The 16,586-nt window shown below is 39.9% G+C and overlaps 1 protein-coding gene and 1 pseudogene across 1 annotated transcript; one reads left to right on the top strand and one right to left on the bottom strand.

The window, feature by feature from the left end:
* Positions 1-9,488, bottom strand: part of LOC119047549 (28S ribosomal protein S28, mitochondrial-like) — a 49,249-nt pseudogene extending 39,761 nt beyond the window's left edge.
* Positions 9,487-10,443, top strand: LOC119047546 (melanoma-associated antigen B16-like). The gene has a single exon (XM_037142989.2). The coding sequence runs from the start codon at positions 9,487-9,489 to the stop codon at positions 10,441-10,443; it is 957 nt and encodes a 318-aa protein (XP_036998884.2).
* Positions 10,444-16,586: the final 6,143 nt, after the last annotated feature.

The raw sequence follows: 16,586 nt of genomic DNA, 5'->3' as shown, positions 1-16,586 counted from the left end.
GTATTTTTCCCTTCATGGGAGTGGTATCTTTAGATCAACAGCTGAATCCTGTTACTATCCTCTTGGTCTTTGGTGGTATTTTCTATTTTTCTCTTTTCTTTTTTTTTTTTTTTCATTTTCTAAATCTTCACCTGAGAACATGCTCATTGAATTTTACAGAAAGGGGTAGGGAAGGAGAGAGAGAGAGAGAGGGAGAGAAAGAACAATGTGAGAGAGAAACATAGGCAGTTAACTCTCATGCATGCCCTGACCAGGGAGCAAGCCCGCAACCTAGGCGTGTGCTCTTACCAGGAATCAAACACATGACCTTTCAGTTTATAGAACTACACTCCAACCAACTGAGCCACCCCAGCCAGAGCGGTGGTATTTTTCTCTTTAAGACCAAGAGTGGTGAAAGGCTTGGGCTGCTCTCTTGTCATAGACAAGTTCTAAGGGCTGGTCATGCTTTATCTTGACATGAATGTGCCAATGAAATTGGCTGCAACCCATTTTGGAACCACAGAACCCACATGACTTTCCTCCTTTTTTTCCTTTAGTCTTCCCTCTCTCCCTCCCTTCCTTTCTACTTCCTTCCTCTCATCGTCCCTTCCTTTCTTCTTTCTTTTTTATTGTTTTTGCACACTGTTTCTCTTAACAAAGGTTTAGACAACATTAGACTGTATGTTTATGAATGATTTTGCTTAGTCATTGTATATGCTTTTTATCAATTTTGAGAGTAGGAGTTTTGCTACCTTGTAAAACATTGTTTGCAACCCCAGACAAAACAATGTGGCATTTCAAACGCATTTTTTTTCACTGTGAAAGAACTCAGTAAAATTATCTGGCTTGAGAAATGGATATAAATAAATTAAAAGATGGTCATGTCTTGGATTTCTTAATAATTTTTACTGTGTCATTTTGTAAAATAGAACATATATATGGTTAGCTATAAAGAATGTACAAGAAGTAAATTAGATACCAAGCAAGCTCATTACTCATTCATTTCCAAATATTGAGCATCTGCTCTTTGGAAGACACTATGCTATTATTTACAATACTTAGGTTTTTGTATCTACAAGTTGGAAATATGGGAGATAGCATGGTAAACTAAAGGGGCATATAAAAAAGAGTAAAGACGCATGAGTCTAAGTGAGAACAGCCATCTATAAATGTTCCAAGGCATGGCTGGCCTTTTGTGCAATCAGGAAACTGTATGTTCTTCAGTAAGAATAAAGTTTAAATTCAACTATGGAGTTAGCAAATCAAAGGTGATGGAGTGTTCAAAAGGAAGCCAGACCACTCTCACAGTTGAGAGACTAAAGCCTAGAATGCAAAATCGATCTTCACATTTACTCTTGAATCCTTGATAAACTAGAGAGGAATGTTTAACTAGAGGAAGTAAGGTAGATGTTCAGGGCCTTTTTAATGCATTTGATGACAATTTGCAAAATAATTGTTTGGCATATTCAGTTATAAACACATGTTACCTTCCATGATAAAGGAAGGATAACTCCAATCAAGGAACTGGGAACCTAGAGACTGGCCTTTAGCAAACCCTTTGAAAGCATTAGGAATGTAATCAAGTAATTCATAATATTTGCCCAACAGGATTTCACAATGATGTGGCCCAGGGATTGTTTTGTACCTTTCATCTTTCCTGTTATTAAACAACAATGCCTATAATTGTCTTACGCCTGTCCCACTATTATATCTGGGTCCATATAATTTGTTTCTTTTATTTCAGAGATCCACAAATAGAAAAGTATTGCACCCCAGTTGGTATACTTCACTATGTACTCTCTAAAAGCCTCAACTGTACACAAGTCATATTTAAATGATGAGATTTAGACCTTAAATGGATGGTATAGTGGATTCAGACTTTAGGGGATCTTGGGAGAAGATGAATGTATTTTGGATGAAGAAGAGACTTGATTCATTGGAACAAAAATTGTGGTAGACAGAGTCTAATGTAAACACCATGATCCTGAAGTTCTGATGTTTGCTTCTCTATATTCACACTCTTATTGAGTGTGAGCAAGGCCTGTGACTTGTTTTGGATCAATAAAATGTGGCAAAATTGATGATATGTCATACCATGATTACATTACATTTTATTTCATGTGTCAGAAAAGATGGGACATCATTCATTTGATTACAGATACTGCATATGACTCCATTTTGCTAGGAGCCATGCTCTCACTCTCCTATTGGCATTGAAAGAGAAATCTGCTATGTTAAGAACTTCCAATGAGGAAGGCCACTGAGCCTGAAATGGCAGCTTATGTTTAAGAACAATTCAAACTGATTTTGAAAAAGTGTGTGTGGGAGGGGAGGGAGAATTAAGCTCTCAGTTCTACAGGCAAGAAAAAATGAATTCTGCCACCAACTGATTGAGCTTGACAGTGGATTTTTCTGCAGATAAGTCCTCAGATTCTAGCAGAGCTCTAAGCACCTTAATTTACAGTGGGAATGACCCTGAAACAGAGAATGCAGTTGAACTCTGCTTGGACTACTGACACACAAAATACTATGAGAAATTTGCATGTTTACTTTTAACTGGTAAGTTTTTCGGTGATTTGTTACACAGCAACAGAAAAATCATGTGTATATTTCTTTAGGAATTAACTCTTCTTTGTTCTCTTTATTCATTCCTATATTTAATATTTGAAACCTAAAATGATTACCTCAAGACAAGTAGAAGTGGTTTCATGTACTAGTTAAGCAGTTGTTCCCTGACCATCCAGTGTGAGAGCAGATGGAATGAAGTATGTGAACGTGAGCTAGAGTTGGGTGTGTACTTTGCTCTGGACTAGTAATTATCCATGGTTGACAAGATGACCAAGATGCTGTCCATCTTGTTCAAGTTCCCTCTCAGCTCACGACCCTGGGGACTTATTTTGTGAAGTCCCCTTTGACACTTAAGCAATGGTTGTCAGCTTAATGCTGACCAATGTTGTCCACCTAATGGTTGTCAGCCCTTTCAAACTAGGAACCCAAAATGCCACTTAGATCATGAAAGGCCCTCATTTAGATACTTCCCTAATACATCCTCCTAAGATTGGTGATAATTTATATTCCTCTAGATTCACTAGAAGCTGGCTTCCCCCTGTGTAACTAGCTCAGGGTTCTGGATTCCTGCTCTCTCTGCAAGTAGAAATAACTGTACCTTTGCAATTAAATACTCCAAACACTCATCAGGGTCCTCTATAGAAGAGTCTCTAAACTAAACTCCAAAAGAAGCAGGACACTATAACTTGGCCAAAAAGTGAGAAAGACTCATTTCCCCAATTTCTTCACTCCCAGAAGGAATACCTGTCCTGGTGGAAGAATAGGTAAGACTCTCTTCGCAGCACACCTGGACAACCTGGCAAGGAAATGCATTTAAGTCAATAATGTCCTCTTGGTTCTCAGTGTGTGCGCAATCAACACAATATTTCCTGGTGACTCTTTGGAATAGTACAGTCCAGGTTATAACTCTTGGAGGCGGCCAGCCAGCATAGGGGATGATGTAGTAGGAGATGAAATGAACAAATCATTGGCTCAGATAGCATTCTCCTAATCCAGCAACAGTACCCAGTTCCCACTTTTTCAAAGTGAAGGCACATCCTGAGACCAGGTAGCCCTGAATGTGCCGACCTTGTCTCAAAGTGAAGGCACAAGAAGGGAAAGTATCTGTCGAACATGGGGAGAAAGAGCTGCCATTTCCTCTTCTCCCTTGTTCATATACTCTCAAGTCCTATTACAAACATGATCGATGTCCCCAGATTCTTTCACTCTTTACACTTTAGATTGATTAATGGCCTTAGTGACCAATGTTCCTGGCTCTCTAGTTAGTAAAATATGTGAAGATTTTTTATGCTATTTCTCTGTGATGTAAGATCTATATCACTGATAACTTATAAGTATTGTCAGTGACAAAAGAAATGAATAACCCTGGCTGGTGCAGCTCAGTGGATTGAGCATGGGCCTGTGAACCAAAAGATCACGGTTCGATTCCCTGTCATGGTACATGCCTGGGTTACATGCCAGTTCCCAGCAGGGGCCAGTTTCCAGCAGGGGATGCACCAGAAGCAACCATATGTTGATATTTCTCTCCTTCTCTCCTTCCCTTCCCTTCTAAAGATAAATAAAATTTTAAAAATTTTAAAAAAGAAATGAATGATCTTAGTTAAATAATATTGTATAAAATATAGGTGCAGAAGAAATTTAATTATTAAAAGAGAACACTAGAAATAGGTTATAACAATACTGCAAGATAAATGGAAGACAAGAAAAGATATCCACCTATAGAAGAATTTCAGGTAATAAATTAAAAAGAAATGAGAGAATTAACATTCTATAACCCTTAATGAAGATTGAAAATGCTCATCAATATCAGAGCACCAAGACCACCAAACACAATGACACATAGATATTACATACCTCCTGATGGAATATAAAATATGACCTACCTCTAGAGTGATTTTGCCAAAGAGTAAATATATTGATCGAAAAATACTAATCTGACCAGGTGTCTACTTATGCCTACTGATGATTGTTTTGTTGAGTGTCATTGTATTGTTTTGTGTATTATAGTATATGACTAAAAAGTCAATGAAATGATTGATTATTAAATATCATATATTTAAATTTGAACACCCAAGCGAAATGCCTTTTTTTAAAAGCAAAATGTACATTTCAAAGACAGACTATTAGAAATAAAAAATTGTAATCATATATTAAAAAGTGAAAGTTGAGTCCAAAAGCTCCAATATCAGATCAGGTACAGAAACCAGTTGTACCCAATAATCAGGCAAAAACTAATCAACTTCTTAGGTAAGATTTTTCTAATCACACAAAAATATATGTCATTATCCCACACAGCTTCACAAGGTAAATCTCCTTGATACAGATCTCATAGATGAAGAGATCAAAAGAAAATATTTGCGTTAAGCCTACTCTACCACATAGCCAGACTAAATGATAGGAGCAGCAAAATAAAAGAGAAGTATAGTCCACTATACAGCCATGGTACATTTATACAATGGAATAGTAGTTGGCCATAAAAAAGAAGAAAAACTTTTTACTTTTTGTGACAGCATGAATGTACCTGGGGAACATTATGCTAAGTGAAATAAGCCAGTTGGAGAGGGACAAGTATCATATGATTTCACTTGTAAGTGGAATCTAATCAAACTGCACTAACCGGGAAAATAGAAACAGCCTCATAGAGAGCAGTATGACCGTGCTGGTGGGGTGAGGACTGAGGGTTCCAATAAAAGAAAAAAAAAAGAAAGCAATAACTCATGGACACTGAAACAGCATGGTGATTGCGGGGTGGGGCTATGGAGGTGGAAGAGGGTATGGGGTGATAAATGGTATTGGGAAAATACAATAAAATAATGTAAAAATATAACTACAAAAAAGAGAAGTATAAAAGGCAAAGAGAGATAACATTCATCATCTATATGATTTCTGCATATTACAATGCTGAATAACCTAAAAAAATCAGCAGCTTCCAAAACATTCACCTCAGTCCCTCCCTGTAAAAAGTAAATTTTCAAAGAAGAATTTACATGAGCCTAAGTTGGATTGTTGAAGAGAAGGAATAGATCGCATGATTTTTCTATGACAGCTCATCAGCTGTTCTGGGCACTGCCCATCTTGTGCTCTGACTTCATCATTTGACAGTAAGGTTGATACGTGACTTATTCCAAGCTCTGCAAGGGTTGCTTGCAATAACTAAAACCTATCCACAGATTGCTGGGTTGTTGCATTTCTAGGGAAGCCTTCAGTCTTGAGAAAGGAGCCAAAAAGAAAGAAGCCCCATGAGTGAGGAGGACAGAGGAGAACATCACCAGAAAATAAAGGAGGGTCGCGCAGAGATGTGCCAGTTTCTGTTACAGCCCTAAAAGCCCAGGCAGGGCTCTAGTCTAAGGCACCCCCTCTGGTCCTCTTCGGGGTACTCAGGGACTTGAGGACCTTGGCATGAAGAGTACGATGTTGGATCCCAGAGGGATGATTTCCGGGGCATGAGAGATGCAGAGTGAGGATGGTGAGCCAGGACCAGCATCCACGTTCTCCCCTACGAAGCTGACCTGAAGGTGGGAAAGTGGGTGGGAAAAGCCGTTGATCCCAGAAGCCTCTGGCAAAGATAACCGGAAGTCCCGCCCCTGACTTCCTTTTCTAGTCTGTGGCGGTTGAGACAACTTCTCTTCGAGGCGCAGCATATTTTCCACTGCTTCGGGAAGGGCTCAAGAGGTCACCGGGTGTCAGGTGAGACTTTAAAGAAGGACTAAGGGCAGCACCCACCATAGAAGAGGGGAAGCCCCATGAGATACGAGTTCCAGACCGCTCCTTGGGAAGACCCTTTCGGGACCCGGAAATGGCGTACCCCAGACTTCCTTCTTGCCAAGTAGCTGTGCACGCGGTTGGGGGTGGGGAGGTTGTGGTGGGAGTATGGCGCCAAGAAAGGATGCCGTTTGGGGGTTGTTGGGATTGGTAATAACCTTGGAGCACCAGTTATCATGAAAAGGCCCTCGTGCGAGGACATAGAGTTAAGGGATGACCCTCAAGACATAGTGGTGGCCTCTGTGAGACTGGACCCCTTCCTCTGCCGTGCGAGACCTTTTTGAAAATAGACCTTTTTTTCTGGAGTGGCTTTAGGTGTCAGAAGCTGAGGACTGAGGACTGAGCAGTAGCCAAAGTGAAGACCTTGAGTGATGGCTAAGTAAACACCTGTCCCATAAGTCAGGACCCCAAATAATTCTGCTGAGCCCTGCCGTCATCCCCGGGAGGCCCTGGGGAGAACTGAGTAGCAGAGATACCACCTTAAGTTCCTGCTCCTTGTCCTGTGGGTGAAGATGAATCTTCTATGGAAGTGATGTCTGATCTCAGTACCTATAATTAGTCATGGGAAGGACCCTAAAGGAGGTGATGGGGACACCCACGCTAGAACAGAATGTACTCAACAGAGCCCTGTCCTGCTGTCACGCGTTGGGGAACTGTCGATGCGACACCCCATTAATTCATATTTAGTAGTCCCCGGATGGAAGTATATAGCACAAGGGAATGATTGATTGTAGGTTAGCAGAGGGCAAGCATCTCATATAATATCAAGTTTCAAGGTGTAGACCTTGTATGAGCAAAGAGCGGACCATCCACTTGAGGAAACAGGGGCCTCCATGGTATCCACCTTGCCCCTGTAGTCATTCTTGGGAGGTTTCAGACAATGGTGGTAGCAGGGTTTTTGTGGGGGAGGGGGGTTGCAGTTTACAATTTAACTAAGCAATACGTGTTTTCAATATCAAAATATTTTTGTATTTCCTGATTATGAGGAAAAATACATGCTTGTAAGAAACACTTTAAACTATACAGCTATGAATAACCTAGATAGAAAGAGAACATTCTCCAAAACCCCCCTCCTCCAAAGATCACCAGAGTAAATATTTTGCTGTATATTCTTCCAGAATTTTCTCTCTGCATATCCATTGTTGTTAAAATAAAAGAATACATATTGCAGCTCTTTCATTGAAGTATAATTCACATATGACACCGCAGTTTTTGGTTGTGAAAACTTTGAGACAACATAATGGTCCATCAGTTAGCAAATGGTAAATTAAATTATAGGACACATGTACAGTGGTGTACCTTGCAGCTACTAAGAGATAGATCTATAGCCAATGACAGTGACAGATACCTACAGTATATTGTTAAGTGAGAAACACAAGTTGCAGAACAGTACATAGCATTCCAAAGCTTAAGCATTTCTTCACCATTTTCTCTCCTCTTTAGTTACTTATATTTGGGTGAATGTGCAGCTGCCAGATCAGCATGTAAGAGGCCCTGGATACTCATTCTCTGGGAAGTTTCTCTGCCATTTAGTGGGCCACTTGCTGTGGACCAGCTCTGACCCACTAGCACCCTCCAGTGAAATTCTTGACTACTGTGAGGCTGGCCCTGGGGACCAGCTTCAGCAGGACCACATTCTCCAGTGAAGACTCCCTATACACCAGCTCAGGCCTGAGACCTCTGGCACATTTTTCATCACCACCACCACCCTGAATGGAAAGAGTCAGACATACAGATTCTGTCCTATCTGGCAGAAGCTGAAATGACTTTCTTTACTCCTTCAGTGGAAAAAATAAAATTGGGGATCCATTTGAATCTTCATTTTAACATTGCTTATTTCCAATGCGTTTGTGCTACATGACTCCCATTTTTGAACCAGTTAAAACATTGCCTGTTTTTCTCATGAATTAAAAAATCTCTAGCTTATATTTACTTTTATATCTGTGTAACAGTCAGTATGTTTTGGTTTTCTGAAAGTATTTTTTAACAATATTAAGAAAGTATGCCCAGCAGTTCTTATGCTGCTGTAACAAATTAACACAAATTTAGTGGCTTACAAAACAGAAGTCCAAAATTAGTCTTGGGCTCAAATTGACACATCTGCATGGCAGCTTCCTTCTGGAGGCTCCAGGAGAGAATCTGTTCCTTGTCACTTTCAGCTTCCAATGGCTACTGGTATCCCATGGCTGCGGCAGCATCATTATAATCTCTGTTTCCATCATTACATTGCTCTCACTTCTCACTCAGTCCTCCAGTGTCCTTCTTTTTTCTTTCTTTCTTTATTTCAATTACAGTTTACATTCAGTATTATTTTGTATTATTTTCAGGTGTACTGCACAGTGCTTGCACAATTATATATTGTACTTTACAAAGTGTCCCCCCTGATATTTCCAGTACTGGCACCTTACATAGTTATCACAATACTACTAACTACATTCCCTATGCTATACTTTATATTTCCATGACAGTTTTATAACTACCAAGCTGTATTTCTCAATCCCTTCTATTATTCCCTCTGTCCCCCAGGGTGCCTGTCCTATGGCAACCATCACTCTGGCTGTATCAGTGAGTCTGTGTTTTGTTTGTTTGTGTGGATGACTATTGGTCTTAATACCTCACTTCATATACTGGGGTCTAGGAAGATGGCAGTTTTGAACTGAAGCAGCCAGGCTGAGAGCAGCAGTGGATAGAGTGTATAGCCAGTGCAGGATTACATAGGGAGACAGAGAAATGACCGAAAGGACGTGTGACTTGATCCTGGGAACACAGCCTTATTTAGCATGGGGGAGATGGCACAGAACCTATGAATACCTCGATAATGAGCCTGAGTGGGCACTGAAGGGACCTCTCTCCTCAAAACACAAATGGCTCTATCAGGCACGGCCACACCTGCCTAACCTGCCTACTGTCATCCTTAAGAATTCTCAGCCTGTCTTGGCCAGCTGCACTTGAAGAGAATTGAGCACTTCTCCTCCTTGTGCTAGGGGGACAGAGCAACCTGGAGGTCAGGTGTAGGCCTGCTGTCTGGAGAGGTCCATCGCAGGTGGCTTTTATTAGAGCCACCACCATTGAGCTTAACAGTTGAGGTCACTCACATCTTTCTTCTTTCCCTTAGGCAGTGATTCCCCATTGCTTTCCTGTTCACACTCCTGATCGCTACCACCTACAAGACTCGTCATGGCTTTTCATCAGAAGAATCCACAGCGCTCACCCAACCAGCCCCTTCAGAGCCGCAGCAAGAGGGCCTGTCTCTCCCCCTACCCTCCCATGCCTGGCAGTTTGAAGGAGGCTCCTGCTGCTGTTATCCCCAGTACTCCTGAGAGTCCTCAGAGTTTCTGCTCCTCCTCAATGGCCACCATGGCCATCCTATCAAGTAAATCTGGTGAGGGATCCGGTAGCCAAGGGGAAGGGGTTAGCACCTTAGAGGCAATTTCAGGCCCCAAGAATGTGCCCGTAGATGCTCTAGATGAAAGGGCAGCTTGGTTGGTGGATTTTCTGCTGTTCAAGTATGAAAAGAAAGGAGCAATAACCAAGGCAGAAATGTTGAAGATTGTCAACAAGCTGTACCAAGACCACTTCACTGATATCTTAGCGAGAGCCTCTGAGCGCATGGAGGTAATCTTTGGCCTTGATGTGAAGGAAGTGGATCCCATCCAGCACCGCTATGCCATCTTCATCAAATTGGGCCTCACCTATGATGGGATGCTGCATGGTGTAAAGGGCGTGCCCAAGACCGGTGTCCTGATACTTCTCCTGGGGGCCATCTTCATGAATGGCAACCGTGCCACTGAAGAGGAAATCTGGGAAATTCTGAGTGTGATGAAGTTATATCCTGGGAAGAAGCACTACATCTTTGGAGATCCCACGAGTCTCATCACCAGACATTTCGTGGAAGAGAATTACCTGACGTACCGGCAGGCGACCAACAGTTATACTGCACAACGTGAATACCTGTGGGGCCAGCGAGCGCGTGCTGAAACCACCAAGATGCAAGTCCTAAAGTTTCTGGCCAAGGTTCATGGGTCTGACCCACGTTCTTTCACATCTCTGTATGAGGAGGCGTTTGAGGAAGAACAAGCAAGATCTCAGGTCAAAATTGCCACTGCAGCTATCAATAATCCTGACCATTGCTAGTTCTAAGGCCAAGGCTGCCAGCTCCTCCTAAGTCTGTGTAAGTCAGCAATAGTTTCCCCATGCATTGTTTGAATAGGCAGTTCATGTTCATAGAATTTAGTTCAGCAATGGTTCTGAAAGGAACACAGTATATGCCTGTGTTTCTCTTTGATATGTGTAACTTGAAAATCTGTTCTTTTGTTTGGTAATATGTATTATTCAATTTACTGTTTTTTAGTATAGATTTAATTAGCTTTGAAATCTCTGAGTTTATGAGGGATATTGGTCACACATTTAATGCTCTAAAGAGGTTTCATAGTAAGAACTTGTACTACTAAAATTGTGTGACCATCCATCTCATGTTGTCACCTAGTATAAGAAAACATTACATTGCTATAGGAATTTACTGGAAATGTAAATTAAATCAGTTTTAAGGTATTTGGGTTTAAGTAAAAGAATGTCCATTTTTTCCTTTCTTTTATGTTATATGCCTTTTATGTTTGTTTTATAAAATTAAATGATAAATGCTTGAATTTGCTTCTTTGTGTATTTATAAGAAATACATCTCAGTAAATGAGATCCTGTGCACACTGTTTCTTTTATTCCCCCTGCTTTATTAAATTTTTTGGTTTGGGGAAATCACCACATTAATACTCGACTTTCTAGGATAAAGAAGGCCTAGGATCTGTCCTGATAATTTTTACTTGCCTGATCAACAATTCTATAACATTGGGGTATCTTCTAATGTTTACCTTCAGGGCAAGTGAACTAAGGAGATAGCAAGTGAGTGGAGATGTCTTATGTGAAACTGTCAAGCATAAGTGCCCTAGAACAAGGAAAGTTGGGAAAGGGGAATTGGGAAAGCTGGGATTCCTTTAATGAGAGTTAATTTTAAATTAAATGTTAGATATAGGGAAAAAAGAGGCTTGGTTTGGGGATCAAAGATCAGACCTACAGATGGTGTGTTGTGGAGCTGAGACTTGAAAACCTGGAGGGAAAAATTGTTCTTCACATTTAACTTTGGGGTCATGGTTAGAAATCTCCATCGAGGCAAAAATGGAAGTTCTGTGGTCTTGTCTCTGTGCTATTACAAACAGTCTTTTATGCACCAGGGAGTTTTTGAGAGACAACCATGATGTTTTTCTGATAGGAGATACCCAAAACCACTTTTTTTAGTATTTGTTGTCCTCTGGGAAAGCCAAAGACAACTTCATTTCAGGATATTCTACATGGTTTTTTTTTTTTTGGTGTAATTTGGCATAGTCTTAAGAAATGCTTATCATTTTGATGAATGTAAAATTGACAGGGGTGGTTTGAATAGAACAGAAAAATAAGGTGAAGTATTTGTTCTCATCAGAAATTCTAGGAATTTTAAGTTGCATCAGCTGGAGAAGAAATTTCCTCACCCATTATTAAAGAACACAACTTCAGTGTATATATTTACTGTGGTTTACTTGCTAAGTAGCATTTTGGTTGATCTGATATCCCATACCCTATGGTACCTCATGATCTCTGAGACATACTGGATTTTTAAAAATCACCTAGGTGAAGGCGGTGGGTTCAGTGATTAGAATCATTGCAGTAATAACTGCCATTCATTAAAAAACCTAAGGTATGCCACGAATCATGCCAGCTGCTTTACATACATTGCACTCTTTCCAACGGTAAGTTATGGCTGGGGTTATCAAACTCAGTCCTCAGATAAAGGGTCTAAGTCACATAGCTTGGGGATGTGCCCAAGTTCACAGGTCCGGTTATGTGACAGAGCTGAGGTTAAACTTCTGGTGTGAATTCTAGAGCTCACTCCATTCCATTCCTCCAGCCTGAGGCCTATCTTCTGTCTCTTGATTCAATTCTCACTACACCTTTATGCCTCTTGGGATTAAAAAAAAAAGGGGGCGCTGGCTGGTGTGGCTCAGTGGATTGAGAGCTGGCTAACAAACCAAAAGGTTACAACCTGTTGGATTCCCAGTCAGAGCACATGCCTGGGTTGCGTGTGGGTCAGTTCCCCAGTTGAAGGCCTGTGAGAGGCTACCACACATTGATGTTTCTCTCCCTCTCTCCCCCCCACTTCTCTTTAAAAATAAATAAATGAAATCTTAAAAGAAAAAAAGGACCTCAAACTCAAAGTGCTAAAAGCACACATACACAAGGTGAAAATGATAATCAGATGCAATTCAGGTAGTGTCTGTGAACTTAATTTGCTAAGAATCTTGCTGCCCTTAACCCCAGAGAGTTGGATTTGCCCAGAAGCTGGCATTTTTGTCCAATTCCAGCTGTTTTGTGTGTGGAGGTCTATAATATCACTCAGAATAAGCCATTTTGGCATATTGAGTATTATGAACTCAAAGTACTTGAGAAACGATTAATGTAGAAGGGACAAAGCTGATACTGCATATATTCTTGGTGCAAAAAATCGAGAAATATAAACAGGTCACATTCTCCACCTGTATAATATTCCTTCATTATTCAGCCACATTCTCCGAGATTGTCACAATTATCTTATACCTAAGTCTAGGCTTTCCCATACATAGATGTATTGAGAAAAATGTATTGTGATTTGCAAACATAATGGGTAGTGATATACAGATTCTGCCATCTATCTTTCCCATTTAACATGAATGCAGGATCTTTCTATGCCAAAACATATAGATATGCTTCACTTCTGTAACTGCTCCCATTGCACATATGTGCCGTAACTAATTTAACCATCTCCTTCAGCTGGGCATATAACTTGTTTCCCATTTGTTGCTATGACTTATAGAACTGAAATATTTTTAACATGGTTTACTGGAACAAGGTCTACTGTTGATCATGATAGCAAGGAAGAAATTGGGTTAAAGTGGAGAATGTATGAAGATTGTAAATTTTAAAAAATATTGCCAAACTTTTATCCCAAAATTTCTTCTAATTCATATTTTAACAAATTAATACATGTGAATCCCATAAACATTCACACATATATCATTTTAAAAATCCAAAGTACTTAATTTGAGAAGCAAAGATTTGATTAAAATGACTAGTAGGCAGGGAATGCAATTTATACTTATTTGAGGGATGAAGATTTGGGAAAAGAGCAGTGTTCAGGGTCCATGAGAGGAACTACATGTAAATCCAAGTACAAAGAACCAAGAACAGGCTGGTAGTCTGTTCTTGAAGTTCCGAATCCAGAGCTCAGTGTAGAATGGAGAAAGGAGGAGAAGGAATGAAAGTGGGGAATCTGGATGGAGTGTCCAGGACAACTCACAGGAACAAAGTTGGGAAGTCTCTGAATGAATCATCAGTAACAGAAATTGTATGGTTATCTGAGTGAGGAGGTTCACTTGAAATGTGCACCATCCCATAGAATTCCCCTACCTACTGATAGATCAAGTATAGCTGTCTCTCTTGCATCATCCAGTAATGTTACTGGTTGACTCTGGGGAAGCTATGAGTCTCGACCATTCTTACAGACCTTTGCCAATGTATCAGTGCTGGGATCTGTCTTTATTCCTGCTGGCAATGGGTGTTTTTTTCCTCCATGTACACTGGGTCCTCTGCACTGAGTTCTGGATGTTAAAATGAATGTTAATGAGTGATGACAGATTGTTGAGACAGGCCAGAAGTACTGATGAGCAGTGGGAGATGGCATGCAACTACAAGATGAACATTTGAAGGGGGATGCCCTAGTACTAATTTCCCAGCTGATGCTCAGATAAAGGGCTAGACATGTCTTATAAAATAATCCAGGTGGTTTCCCCAACACAGACTGCTTTTCATGGTTTCTGAATTTATGGCACACCACAGAGTGGGTATCTTCTGATTGTAATCACTGGTCTACTGCCTGGGGGAGAGGGTTAGGCTAAGGTGCATAGATTTGCAGATTTGATTCAGAACAGTAGAAATTGTACTCTTTCTTTTTTAATGGACTGGGGGTGAAGGGAATGTGAAGAGTCCAATGCAGGAAACATCATGAACTATCCTATTATGAGCAATCTTACCTTCAAGACAGTGTTTCAGCCTGGGAACATCCCAGGCTGCTCAAATACTTATTAATATCACTTATAATGCAGGCAAATTTTTTTCTTTTAATTAATTAGTTTATTTCTGGTGCTCATTAAGACATCAGATCATTTTAATTCTCATATTTATCTGAAACATGATTTCAGTTGCTAATTGCCATGTTTAGGAAGGAAATTTTGAAAGTCATAATAGATTCAACATGAACTATTATTAGTTGATAATCCCGGAACTCCCATAACCAGCTCTGAGAATTTAAGGAAAGAACTAAGTTTAATTATGTCCAATGCCACAAAGACATTGAACACACCTGTTCCACTAAACTAGTATTTCATGCAGTAGTAGTGAGAAGTAGATGAGAAGGAAAACTGTTCAAGAAGTAGGAAAAAATGGAATCTCTATTTCTCTCTTACAAGAATGATGTTTTTAACCACCGGTGTAACTCAGTGGATCGATTGAGTGCGGGCTGTGAAACAAAGTGTCGCAGGTTCCATTCCCAGGCAGGACACATGCCTGGGTTGCGGGGCAGGTCCCCAGTAGAGGAGGTGCATGAGAAGCAACCGCACAATGATGTTTCTCCTTCCCTTCCATTCTCTATAAAAATAAATAAATACTTTTTTTAAAAAATAAAAGAAAAAGAATGATGTTTTTCTTTTAACTACTGGGCTTCTGTATAAATTTTGCTTTAAAAATAAAATACAACAGTTGAATTTTAGAAAAAAATGATATCAGAAAGCCACTGAATAACATGATCGCTATGTTTTTCTAGGGCCAATATTTTATATTTCCGTTAGTGGCACATACCTACAGACGTACATTTTTAATTATAATAATTGCTCTTTAAGATTCTTTTCCTAAATGCTAAGAAGTTGAAAGGGTAAGTAAGAATGACATCCTATGACTTAGGTGTTAGTGGTTGGTGATGCAGACTGTGAAAGAATTCACAAAGAGAAGAAAGTGTGAAGTTTTTATTCACTCTTTAAGAAAGGAGAGGGCCATGGTGTGGAGAGGTACACCAGCATTGAGAGGCTGGCAACTTTGAGCTTTTATTGGATTATAATTGCATTAAAAATGGGTGGGGGCTGATGTTGGGTGGCCCCTGGGTTGTGGGGGCATTGTAACATGAGGCTGCAGTTTATTCCAATATTATCTACTTCCTGTGGCTGTAAGGAGCAGTTAGTTCTGTTCTTGCTTTCCAGTAATTTCCAGTCCTGGGTACATAATCTCAGAAGAATAAAATGGTAGTCATGTTTAACAAGGTTATGGGCCTGCCCAGCAAATGGTGCCACAATAGCAAATCACACTGGCTGTATCCTTTCATTAGGCACTGTCATTTTATGGTGTTGCTTCACAGGGTCAAACTGTGCCAAACATTTCAAATGACAATTTCCCAGTAAGTTTTTTTTTTAATGGAATTTAAGGTCATAGGTTGTTGTAACTGATATCTGTAAAATCTCCTTTACAGTCTTAAAGTTTGAAAATTATTTCTAGGAAATCAGTGAATGAGGAAAGAAAGCACATTTTCATTTAAATATGCCTTTTTTCAACATCACTATTAAAATGTACTTTAAATGCAGCATTAGTATTACTTTTTAAATGATAAAAATTAAATGATATAATGAAATACAATTTTTTAGTTTGATATACTCTCATTTGTTTATTTTTTCTTTTGTTTCCCTTGCCTGAAGAGATATAACAGAAAACATATTGCTGCAAGAAACATCTGAGATTTTACTGCCTATGTTGTCTTCTAGGATTTTTATGGTTTCAAGTGTAACGTTTGTCTTTAATCCATTTTGAGTTTACTCTTGCGTATGGTGTAAGAAGGTGGTCTAGTTTCTTTCTTTTCTTTCTTTCTTTTTTTTTTTGCATGTATCTGTTCAATTTTCCAAGCACCTTTTACTGCAGAGGTGGCAAACACAAGGCCTGAAGACCAAATCCAGCCCTCCACCTTGTTTTATCAGGCCCAGCATCTTGTTCTACCCAGTGGCAGCACCAAACTCTTGCTTAACAGTTAGAGAGTAGTTACATTTATACAGTCTTAAAATTATACTCAACCCTCTGAAGGCAACTGCAAGGCTGATGTGGCCTCCAGTGAAAATGATTTTGACACCCCTGAAATTTCACTGAATAAAACTATCTTTACCCCATTGTATGTTTTTGAC

The sequence above is a fragment of the Artibeus jamaicensis genome, unplaced genomic scaffold (assembly GCF_021234435.1).
Source record: "Artibeus jamaicensis isolate MK-2021 breed Jamaican fruit bat unplaced genomic scaffold, CSHL_Jam_final scaffold_1283, whole genome shotgun sequence".
NCBI classification, from domain to species: domain Eukaryota; kingdom Metazoa; phylum Chordata; class Mammalia; order Chiroptera; family Phyllostomidae; genus Artibeus; species Artibeus jamaicensis.
The sequence above is the reverse complement of the archived record's forward strand: the minus strand, read 5'-3'. Positions and strand labels throughout refer to the sequence as shown.